Consider the following 13061-nt stretch of genomic DNA (forward strand, 5'->3'; position numbering starts at 1 on the left):
TTACATCTTTTCTTTTTTCCTCCGATGTGCTATAATAAAGTGTCTGGGCCTCTCTCTAAAGTGCTAAATGAGATTCTGGGGGCCTCCAGGGTGGATACTGAGAGTGATGGGTGTGTGTGTGGAAGAGAAGAAGAGAGAGAGACGGATGGAGATGCATGTGCGTACTCCACAGGCATAGTCTTTACCCATTTTCAAAGAGAGCATTAGGAAGGGCATCTGCAAGAATATATCTGTGTATTTGATGCACTGTGTGTGTGTGTGTGTGTGTGTGTGTGTGTGTGGTGTGTGTGTGTGTGTGTGTGTGTGTGTGTGTATGTGTGTGAGTGTGTGTGTGTGAGGATAACTGGTGTGTAGTGTGACTGTCTAGCTTAGGGAAGAGCCCAGTCACACAGAGCAATAAAGCTAGTAGCATTGGTTTACACAGGCCATTGGATTACGCTGGCAACCCCTGGGGGAAATACAGAGAGAAGGGGAAGGAAGTCTAGACATAAACTAGAAAACCTGTAAGATCCCTTTACCTCCTGCCCACCTGACACCTCAAATTAAAGGAGGACTGTATTTGTAACAGGGGACACCTTACTGAAGTGTCATGTTTCTGAAAAAAAGAGCTTACAAGTGACGAAATCGTTGATATAAGCTGTTGGGCATATTCATGCTGGGCGCTAAGCATGGCTTACTTTTGCGAGGTGACCAACAACGTGATCCAATTTATCCATGATGATATTAGGATTTATAAAATGGCAGTTCAGGGTAGGTCGATTTTTAGATATGGTTCCCATTCATGAAAACCCCAATGTTTGTTGGAGCTTGGATATTAGTGAATCACTAATAAAAATGTTTACCCCCTCTCCTCCATTGTTTTTTATTTTAAGTCATTACAATGGACAAGACATTTGGTTGAAGCTTTCAACGGTATGCCAATTGCCCCAAGCTAGAGGTCATGCTAGTTCTAGCTAATTAAAGCTATCTGCTAACAACATAACGTTATAATAATAAAAAACTAATAATATATTGAATACATTACTGTATATAAGAAACATATATACATAAAAATAAATAAACCATATTAAATACAAATTACATTGACATATCATGTCTATTTTTGATTGTCTAATTATCATTAGAGAATATATATTATTTTACCCCGCTTGTTTTTCAAGTTTGTTTTTTGTGTCACTGAGACACGCAGTTATCTTTAAGATATCTCTCTCTAACAAATGGTAAGGTGTCTCCCAGTTAAACTTTTCATATATCATTTCATAATATCAATATTTAGAGGCAGAAGAAGAGGTATGAGAATGTAATTATGACAATTGTAGGTTACGCCTCTTCCATAATATTTAATCCAAACTATATATTCTGAGTGGCTATCTCATTTCCAGCTCCTATCTACAAGATGTGCACATTCATTAGGTGTGACATTTGAACTGTATAGTATTCCTGGTTTCTCCGGCAATAAAACATTTAACTTTATGAAAGTTGAATGCCAAAACTCAATAAGAAATTCCAAAGGATTTAGATGTGATAAGCGTATTTAACATTAGGTTCGTATTTGATCAAATGCTATCGAGTTATGTCACAAAAAGTTATACCAATCTGCAAAAGTGCTAAGCCAAATACAGAGGAGGGGCCCAATGGTTAAAAGAGTTTCATTTGATTTGCCTGTTACATAAGACGTTCTAACTACTAATTCTTTCAGATTCTGCATTATCAGGAGTTGTGATAGTTATAGCGCTATAGTCTCTGGTGGGAGCCACAATGGGCTTTGTTCCATATCTGAGGATATCTCTACTGTATTTAAGTAATCACCACTGTTGCTTGTAGCCAAAAATAAGAGAGGATGAATCGCTAAGAATGAACCAAAAAAGAAAAAGACATGGCAGCTCTGAGACCGCCCCGAGGGCTTTTTCTTTTTCTAGGAGTATAAATCCACTTTCTGGATTAGAACGATTAAATGAAGCTGTAAAAAGGTCAAACAAATTATTCCTCGACTCCAAAAAGTCAGCGCTCCAATCAAAGTCAATGAAGCGGCACCAGCTTCTACATCTTAATGATACTGCTGATTACAAACTTGGCTCTCTTGGTTTCTAGCGTTGGAGCGGAGTAGTTTATGTTGACACACTATTAATTGTACTTCCTTTGGTCTCAGCGGTAAATCGCGTGCACTGTCTCCATTCAGCTGTGCTGGCAAGGTGGCTGCATGTACAGGCTTAATTAATAACCTAACAGTGATGTATAATGCAAGTAAGAATCCTCATTACCCTGAATCTCTCTGCTCTAATCCTCCTTCTCTTCATCTTAGCTATGCACCTTTTTTTGTACATCTCTTTATCTTCTTGTATGTCTTACATAACATTTATTTTCAGTTCATTTCAAGCACTTTAAAACTCTGCGTCCCCACATCAAGAGAATATGGTGAGAGTTATTCCCATGAAATCAAACTAATGATGACAGTATGTCTCTTGAAAAGTAATTTGCATTGATTGAGAACGCTCAGCAGATCAACACCAAGTAGGTAAAACACAGGTTATACAATTGCTGTGAAACATGTCTGACATCTCAGAATGAGTGTCTTTGATGACAACTGTTATAGGATAATAGCTACAAGGGTATAAAGCTGGTAGGACATTCAATCCATATTTCACCACTTCCTTCTACCTCTGGTGTTAGATTATTGGTTCAAAGGCTTAGTTCTCGGTTCTACTGGAATTGATTATTGACGGTGAGTTGGTTTTAGTTTCAAGCTTGGTTGGTGGGGTACTGACCCGTACCTCCATCTCCTTGAGCACAGGGTGGTCCTCGATGCCTGGGAACAGGACCCTCATGGCATAAGTCCGATAGTCCAGGAAGGGGATTCCAGCTCCGTCTAGCTCCTGGGTCAGCTCATGGATGTCTGTCTGGAGCTCGGCAAAAGCTACGAAGAAAATGTACAAATAGAGAAAGTGTTGGTGGATGGCGAAAAAACATGTTTAAATGGAACAGTTGGTAAAGGACTTGCCTTTGGTTCTGCCTTTTGATTTAAAAGTATTATTTCTGTTATTTGACTTAAAGACTGTATCATTGCAGTTTAATCTTGTTTGAAAGGTCCAATTAACTGTTCATGTCTAGGTTCATATGCTCGTCCATTCTCACTGTTGCTAAGTACATTTGACGTTTGTGAACACTGGAATTCACGTTACAAACAGCAAATTGACTCACGATTGGCGACCTTTAGGGGAATTGAAAGCTAGAGGGTCCCAAATGAAGGTTGCTTTCCCACTGGATGTTTCTACAGCTAGGTATAGATGGGAAATAGCCCATTGTTGCAATGGTACATTGTTGCGATGGCCCGTTACTCAGAGAACCCATTTCTTTGACAGTTATCCAGAAAACCAACACTTATTGTTTCAAAGGCCAATTACTCCGAAAATATACTCTCTTTCTGAAACAAACAAAAGGAGTAAAAAAGTATTCTGAATAAACCGTGTGACCTTGATGTCCTGTAGCAACTGAGTTAATGCGGTTGCTAGGCGTCAGTTAGCACTTAACACTACCGTCCAAATTTGGCGGGGGTTCACTCACTGCTGCAGGATATAACCTGTGACAAAGAAAATACCTTCTTTCCGGCAGGTACTTTCTTTGTTGAATTAGTAAGTGAAACCAGCTTGATACTATCAATGTGTATCACTGCTAATCTGGAGTTCATTATTTGATGAAAAGCAGAGGTTGGAGGGTAATTCAGTAATTATATGATGCTCCACCATGATGAAGAAAGAGGACCAATACATTCAGAGAAAAAGAAGCAAGGGTTTTTAGACATTAATGAATGATAACAAATCCCGATATAGCAATCAAATTCACTTAAGTGAAGGACATGTAATTAAGTGTGATTAAAAGTGCCCCATTGTAATTTCTCTAACATTTTTCAAACAAATACATCCTGAAAGAACACCTGGGAGAAAAAAGACAAGACTTTAAACTGTCGTGAACTTAATTCCCTCTTTGGTGTCTTAGACCCGATAAATGTAATCTTTGCTTGTCCAATCAAAAAAGCCCAAACATAATGAAATAAAAAGGCAGAGCTAGCTCGAGGAGAGAGAAAGAGGAAGAACCAGAGACAAAAAACAAAGTTCCTGGAAAGGAAAGTCAATTAATTGCATGAGTGGATAATTATTAAGAGAGCGACGGATGAGTTTTCATGCATAATTTCTCCCAGCTGTTATTGGACTGGTTGGTCCACAAGAGAGATGGAGAGGAAGCGGAGAAGATAAAGGGAAGAAAGGAAAAAAAGTCGAGTGGATAGAGCAAGAAAGATGAGGAGGTAGAGGTGTGTGACAAATATAAATCCAGGTAAAGAAGACGAGAGGTTTGCATCATGTTTTCACTCCTTCCACATTCTGTCATCAAAACTCCCATCTCCGATTATTTCATTCATTAATTCCGTATTTATTGCTCGAATGGCAAATGATTCTGCCTGAAAAGGGAAAAGCAAAACACAAGATACACCTTACATAATAATGGCTTCTGATTAACTGAAATGTCTGTTAAATAATACATCAAGATACCTCAAATATAGTTAAAGCGAGACTATGACTGACTTTCACTGAATTGCAACACTAGTGATAAGCTTTTAATAGATAGTAAATTCTCCTCAGTTTTCTCAAGAATCTGTAGTAGCAAAGACATCTTAATGAGACTGCGTGGCAGAGAGCAATCATAATGCTACCATTAGCATAGTTACAGCTATATCTATCTAACGTTTGCTATATTTAGCTAACATTAGCCACCATAGGCTAACGGTCATACATTGACCAAGAGTGCATTTCATCTCTTTACAAAACAGTTTTATTTGCAGGGAAATATGATTGTTTTATCTGGACTATTTTTATATTCATGACAATGCAGTTTTGTGTTAGAATTAACTAAGGCATAACTAAAAATGTCTAAATCACTTAGAAATGTAGAGGTGTTCAGCACCAACAATCCAGGGAAGTAGAGGAAACACCCACCTAATGTAACGCATCTAATAAAACCATGTGCACGACTAGTGGAGAGTTTCTGCAGTATTTCAAATAAACCTTACCTCTTGGTAAAAGCTGGAACACACCAGTTAACATTTAAATACATTGTAATCACCTGTTGCTGCCACATGGTTTTGGTTTTATGTCCGGGTGATATTTGCTTTAATCCGGCTGCTGTGAACAGTGTATCTGGTGGTCTTTCCTGATATCCTTCATATGTTTCTGATTTGAGTACACGTAAAAAATGTAAACAATGCTTTGGAAATCCATTCCATTGTATTTGCTTTCATAAAGCGTCTCAACAGTATCTATACTGACTCAAAACATGACACTTGCCAGTCAGCATTTCTAATGTGTAACTAATCATCCATGACTGCTAATATGCTAGTTTGGAGGATGTGTACGGGGTGTTGTCTGCTTTTCACAGATGACTGAATCAAACGTCCCCTGTCCCGTCCCCTCAGGACTCCTAGAGCGGAGCCAACTTCACACACATACACTTTTGCTAACACACACACATGCGTTGCGGCCCGCCCACTTCATCTGTTCCTCCGCCCACACACACTGTCTCGCCTCTACAGGCCAGCTGGGAGTACAGCAGGCGGGGCGGGTGGGAATAAGGCCATGCTTCATTTCTTGGAAAATGGAGTGCTTTTCTTTTCTACCGACTCCAATGGTTTTTCTTTGAGGAAAGAATATGTTTTTTGTCTTACCTTGTATCAAAAAGGATACAAGGTAAGAGCACATTTTCCGAAAATGTCAGTAAACGTGCACGGATCACTTTGAACTGCAGCTCTGTTCCAGTTGGTTGTTCAGCAGATGATCGTGGCTGTAGTGTAATCATGTTATGACCTTGTTCCATGGCTTTGGGTGGCTGTGTCATTCTATTGGCTGTAAACACTTTGGCTGTCCTTACATCAGTCATCCAAACTCCCTCTCAGATCAATATGTCTCCTGTCCAAATGTGTATCTCTCATCTACCTCTCCTTTCTCGACAAACAACACCCTTGCTACTTTGATGCTTTCCATCTTTATCTGAAAAAACCTGGTGATACATTTCTTAGGTTTATCATGTAAGAGGTGAAACACTTTTTGTTTCAGGATAATCTCTCCAAGTTCCTCAATTTGTTTCCAGTTGGTTAAGGGTTGGGAAAAAAGTTGTTATTGATGATATTATAGTTTGTTTGATGTTGTAATATAAATGTTGGCCACAGGAGGCACCAATACTCTTTTTAAATAGGACTGAAAGAGTATCATAAATCAATTTGTTAATAATAATTAAAAAATGTAAGGACGCCTTTCAAAGCACCCAAAGACACCTTAAAATGCATGAAATAGTCTATAGAAAGGTTTTAAAAACAGTACGGATGGACAATAACAGGGAACACGTAGGGAGAAATTAATCACAGGAATAAATGTTGTTCTTCATTGACATTTTACAATATTTCAGCGAACATCCTCTAATAAGCTCACTAAACAAATATCAGTTCACAGAAATGTTATTTAATTTTCACAAGTGGCATGTTTGTATTGAACAGGTTATTTAACAGTGGAATAAAACTATTTTAAACTATTGGAAAGCACGGAAAATGTGTGTGCATTGAGATTAACAATTAAGATGAAATAAACATGAAGTCATGAACACTACCCAGACATTAGTTGTCTAACTTGAACCTAAGACACTTGTAGCCTGTCTCTGCTGACGCACAATAAGGGGAGTGTCAACACAGGCACCCGTCAACTCTCTGCTGAAATTATGAATGAAAAGCGTATAGTAATCATAGATAACACAGCAGGGTCCGTGACAGTTTGTTTTCATCTGATTTCAAATAAACAAAGTCTTGGTTTTTAGAATATTAAACTTGTTTCGCCAAATTCAGATGATAAATGCAACTTTGAAGCTTGTAAAGGCATAATTACACGCGGTAATTTAACGTCACAGCAGGCATAACAACAGCCTGTGTTTCTTGTGAGTGTTTCCCCGGGAAACACTCACAAGAAACACAAACGCGTCACAGATTATTGTGCGGTATTTGGCTGCCAAACGAAATCATGTACGCAGCTCGCGACGTAACTAGGAGTCTAGTGGACGCAGTGGCGTTTTTATATGTACAAAAGTGGTGGGGCACAAAAAACTTAGATGTTTATAATATATATAAGCTCCTGCAGTGACGTGCAGTGAGGTTCATGGCTGGTGAGGCACTGGCACGACTCTTCAGGTTTACAAATATTATATTTTGACCTAAATCAAAATATAGTATTATTTTCAAAAGCTTTTTTAGTCTGATGCTTCGATTAATTTTAAACAGAGAGTTCAACAAAAGGATACGCAAAAAAAGTAATTTATCATTTAAATATTGAATTGTTCTCTCTTAGTAAGATCCCATTTTCAATAAAATTGCAGTCTTACCTTGACTTGAAGATGAAGTCCATTTGCCTATCCTTCTGGACAAAAATCTCTATTACTTTTTTGTAAAAGTCCTCCTTATCTTCTTGTAGTTTCAAAAGTCGAATCATAAATCTAATTGATAGATTTATGATTAGAAAATTATAAAAGTAGGGTAGACATGTGGATATTATCCGGCTGAACAAAACGTGCATTTATCTAACAGGTACGTTTCCCACAGATCTTATTTACAGCTATTTTCTAAAATCCTATGGAGAAATCTCATTGCTTTTTTGTCGAGGGAAGCCATGCGCAGCTTACTTCCGGGTTTTAGGACGCGTCACTGCAGCTCTCTCGTCTCCTCTTCACACACTACACTTTTCGCGGCACACGTACTTACAGCCAATCAGCTCTGAATTATGAGATGACGTTTGGTGGGTATGTCAGCACACTGCCCCAATGGCGATTATTTTTTTGCCACACATTGAATAGAAAAAGACACTGAGCATGCGCAGTGTAGTTTTTACAGCACCCATTCACTTAGACAGTGAGAGACAGGGGCCGTTTCTCAATGTCGAGTAAACCTGCTGTATCTTTTTTGCATTTTTTTGTAATTATTATTTTAATACTTTCTGCTGACACTAGGTGGTGTGCCTGCCCCTAATGACCAGTCGCCACTGAGTGGACGGTATAAGTACAAGTAAAACAATACAAAATAATCTTTTTTTTATTTTATTTTTTTTATTAATTACGTTGTTTATAAAAAGGGCCGCAAAAAGAAGAGGTGGGGGCCGCCATTTGCCCATCCATACAGCACCATTTGGTTTGCCTCCTGGCTGTTTGCTGCGGTGATGGTTTTATAACGCTCACTAAATTGGCTGCTTGATGTTATATCAACCCTTCATATTTTGTAAATAAAATACTTTTCTACTTGCAATGACTCAACTATGACGCAGTGATGCATTTGCCTCAGTAAACACATCCTGCAGGAACCATGTTGTCAGTGATGACGGCAGCATCCAGCTGCTTTGGATTGCATCTCTGAATGGAGTATCTCTCTCTACGTGGTATTCTTTGGCTATTACATTCAACTTTTGCAGTCAAGACTATAGAACATGGATGTATGAAGAGAACTGGATACAGTGTTAGAGGCAGGGCTTTTTTAATTCCTATAAAAGTTGCTTAGTGGAAGAAAAAGCAATAAACGCCTGACTCTTTAGAACAGGGGTCTCCAACCTTTCTTCATCTGAGAGCTACTTTCAAAAAATGAAAGTGGCCAAGAGCTACTTGCATCACATCGCTTACATTTATTCACATAGCCCTCATCAGTTGAATTAAGCTATACTTTTGTACACGTGTGAAATTGCAATACCTAAAGCTTATCAAAAATAAGGTCCAAGAAAACGAAGATTTCTCACATATTATTATGGCCCACATAATAAGTACATCACTGAACATTCACATAAGTGTCCTTAATCACCACCTTACAAGCATTTCACTCTTTTGTTAGTGAGATGAATGGCACTGCATGCAGTCCACCATAGAGGTGTATGCTGGACCCACTTAGGTTCACTTAATAGAGTCATTTAAATGTTCATCAGTCGGTCTTGTTCTGTATTTAGATTTCATTCATGTCAGAAAAAGCTGCTTCACAAAGGTATGTAGAACAGAACCAAATAAAGCAGACATTTTCAGTGCTGCTTGGTGAATGTTCTTATAGTTTTCTGGGTCTACAAGGCTCCAGAAATGTTGTGAGTTTTGCTGAGACTTAAGCTGAACATTATTTTGGAGATCTCCACAGGATTGACACTGAACAGTTGTTCAGCCATCTTTTTCTTCTTCTTCTTCGTCTTGACATTAAATTATAAACCATAATAAATCAATTGTATAGGTCTAGCCTCCCTATATCTGTGTGTGAAAATGGTTCCATCCTCAAAAACAAAAAACTAATACTTCTGCAGTCTAGCTGCAGCTTCTAGCAACGGTCTTCTGTTAAAAAAAGGACACTGAATGTCTTGAATGTGGCATCACACACATGACTTGAGTCTGAAAACAGCAGGAGTATTTACAATAGCATTATAAAAACAAAAATACTGCATGTGGGTGCACACTTACATTCTCTGTCTTACTGTTACATAAATCCCATGAATGTATGAGATTAAGTTAGCTTCATCATATCTCAATCAGTGATTAAGTGAATAATACATTTTCTATCGGGTCACTATCAGCCTGTCACTCATTATTTTCAGGGAGGGGGCGGGGTTTGGAGGAACGGAGAGGAGACGGTGATCGCGGAAGCTTTCCTCCTGTCTTCACAAACTTTACACACGTATATATCAACTGAAAATAGCAAGAGGACATTCATACTCTGCAATCCAAGACTTGATTAAATCCACCAAAAACCTGACATGACGATAACGAGTGTTTTTCAAAAAACACAAATCCCTCCCTGTGTGTCTCTGAGGCGCAGCGACAGGGCCTGATTCAGAGCGGGTCATTCTGCTGTTAGTTCTGGACTGGTGTTGGTGGAGAAAGCAGACTGCTCCGTGTGTGTTGTCGCTGTGCTGCTGTCACGTCTGTTCCTTGATCTCTGCGTCACCGACCATTTGATATTCGTGTGACAGAAAAAATTCTAAAATAAAAAAACGTTATTGTCCAGCCGCGGCCGAAAAATCAATAAGCAACCTTACTACGCTATAATCGATAATCGAGCGGCGAGCTACTGAAAAGCTGCGTGTTGGAGAGCCCTGCTTTAGAACAAACCTGGATCTTGCAGGGACCTTCGAGTAAAAGGGAGAATAGAGCATGTGCATTTGCGTTTTTATATAAGCCCCGCCTCCAATCCGCCACGTCACAGCCAGTCTTGGCTCAGTCAAAAGAATGAAGAGTGAAAATAATTCTGAACATGGCATGTAGCGCACTTTATGAGGGCTTTTCAAGTGTTAGGACTGGGTAGCTGATTTTGCATCCAATGACGTCACAGACGGACACGGAAGTTGTCGTACCACAGTTTGGCCACTACGAACATTTGCTTCAACGCTCTGCATACTTCCTGGAGTCTTCAAAGTTTAACCTGTCTTTAATCAAGTATAGTTTCATACTCAATTAGCATAGTAATCTCACACAGTTGATGAACAAAGGTTCAATCACACTGTTTTCCTACCTTCTTTACACTCCAGAGCCACTCTGGACTCCAGGTTGTCCATCTGGAGCTGCAGACGTTTCAATGTGCGGTCAGCGTCCCTCGACTTCCTCTTGTAGGCGATCAGCACAGCGATGATGACCAGCAGAAGCAGGCCGCCCCCCCCTCCGATGCCGATTATGGCAGGAAGTGTCAGCAGGCTGTCCGAGTAGATGTGAAGAGTCCCGGGGGAGTACTCGAACCCTCCAGCACGGATCTGAACACACACAGATTCCTAATGTTTAAATACTAAAACGTTTTTCAGGGAAATTGTTACTATTTCAAATGAAAGTTCTGACACCGATCAAGTTAGCCCACTGTTCCGTAAATGTTCTACTTTTTAAAATAGTTTTTGGAACTCAAAAAAGGAAAAATAAACACACTACTAAGGGCAGAATTACATTGAATGTAGTATTGTATGCTGTATTCAGTTTCAATGTTGTTAATTATGCAGAATTGTCTAGTCCAAAGGGGTCCATCATGTCTAAAAAGTATTTTCTATAGCTGATGCTTAGATATTTCCTTCTATCTGACATTCTAAATCAATCAAAAGTCCAGTGTGTTGCCAATAACGCAGCTCTACCACAGAAGTGAAGGGACAGGCAATTGGTAGTTACTGTGGAGAAAAAAACAACACACATATTTGTTACTTTGTTATATACAAGTTATCTTTTTAAAATTCCTTTTACAGATTGAGGTTCTGGCAATGATTTCCAGTTCCAAATATGTAACACTCTTTCATCGTTTTTGAACCACCTCAACAAAAAGTCACAACTTTACAATCACCCTGCAAAACGAAGCATTGGACATATTTACATTGAAATAACTAAAGTATGATGTAGTCAGGCCAGAGGGGTCTTCAAATGGTTGCCATATGAAGCCTGCATATATTTTTCTAATTGTGTTACTCTATCATTATGACAGCTCAGAAAAGGGAAGTTTGTATAATCTGTTCCCAGGATATTTTCTTGTATCTGACATTCCAAATCAAGCTTGGCCAGCACGTTGCCATACATGCAGTTCCTCCACAGGAAAAAGGCAACTTTTTTTACTTTAAACATCATTTTTGTTGTTGAGGATTTGATCTTGTATAAGAGTCAGAAATCCGAACAGGCCTCCTGCAGCAGGTACTCCGGGAACAGAAGAGGTGGTCTAAAGAAATGGAAGGCTGGTGGTCTGATGAAAGAGAAGTTGGTTGACCTGATTTCTACCACATCATTAAACTTGTATGCGTTCTGTACTCCCACTAAACAGCCGATCCTTTGACAGGCTGACATCGGGGGGGAGCTTACATCACCTGGAGGCTGCTGTGAACACTTCTTGTCGGAAAGGTTTTCAAGTCTTGCCTTTAGGGCAGCACCTTCAGAAGGTTTTGGTAATGAAGATCTCTCAAGTTAACTTTGAAGAACTCACGTCCTTCTGCACATATTAAGGACTAACATTTGGGTTTTTTAAGATAGATATTTAGTCGGTAATGTTCCTCATCCATCAAGGTTAAGTTTAGCAAACTGATTTAGGTCAGAGAGTGTGTAGGCTGTGCTTCACACACGTACACACAGTATAAGTAATCAAACAAAGTAATCACTAGCATTTAAATCCCTCCCCAAGGAGTCTTGGTAATTATGGGAAGTCAAACACATGTAATGTTTTTTTTTCTGACTAAATAGATTTACATAAGCGCAGTGCGTCTCAGAGAGAGAGAGAAAAAAGCTCACAGCGCTGGAATCCATCAAATCAAGCGAACAACAAGGGGGGTTGATAAGCGATTAAAATGAGGTGTGATTATGCACTTTGAAGCTCTGGTAAGTGCACTTGCATGCTAACATTATCAAAGTATGACTTAAGAAAAAGAAATAGAGAGTGGTTATATCAATATCAATAGGCAATACCTACATATTTAATTTGCAATAGTAGAGACAATTAGAAGGGCTTGTAGGAGATAAGGAAGACAATTAGCTGCATGGACATGATCAGGCTGCAAAGGAGGAGATTCAACTGAATTAACTTGTATACAAAAACCAACTATAGTTTGAGTTTGGATTAGTTAGGTTACAGAAAGACTTCCTACTCTGATAAAAGATCTTTAAAGCGTTTGCTATTCAATATGCTGATGCAGCTTCATGTAGCAAATTAAAAACTTGTTTCTCTTTCACTGTACTCTACTTGCCCAGCATCAAACGGCAGACTGAGAAACCAGCTGTGAACATAGTAAAATATTTAGGAGCTACAGTATAGAGTGAGATCATTCTCAGAAAACTGGGGAAAAAAAGTCAATTATTGCCAACTTAAAATGTATCTAGACTTTGGTTGATCATCCTCAATATGCAGCTAATGGGTTGTAAAAGGAAGTACAAGTAAAGGAGAGGCTTCTGGGTAACTCCTATAGACTATACAGCAACTATACTGTTACTATACTTTGCAGTGTCAGCATTGGATGGGATTTTGTGGCAATATGGTTACCTAAACTCAAGAAGAGCACTTGGAGTGGAGATCT

The 13061-nt window shown here is 39.0% G+C and overlaps 1 protein-coding gene across 1 annotated transcript in view; it reads right to left on the bottom strand.

Moving 5' to 3' along the window:
- The window catches only part of plxna1a (plexin A1a), a 269839-nt gene that overhangs the window by 25850 nt on the left and 230928 nt on the right, over positions 1-13061 (bottom strand). The window contains 2 exon segments of the mRNA XM_034144547.1: positions 2766-2914; positions 10550-10784. Of these exon segments, the coding sequence (XP_034000438.1) occupies positions 2766-2914; positions 10550-10784 (384 nt within the window).

Source organism: Trematomus bernacchii, unplaced genomic scaffold (genome assembly GCF_902827165.1).
Source record: "Trematomus bernacchii unplaced genomic scaffold, fTreBer1.1, whole genome shotgun sequence".
NCBI classification, from domain to species: domain Eukaryota; kingdom Metazoa; phylum Chordata; class Actinopteri; order Perciformes; family Nototheniidae; genus Trematomus; species Trematomus bernacchii.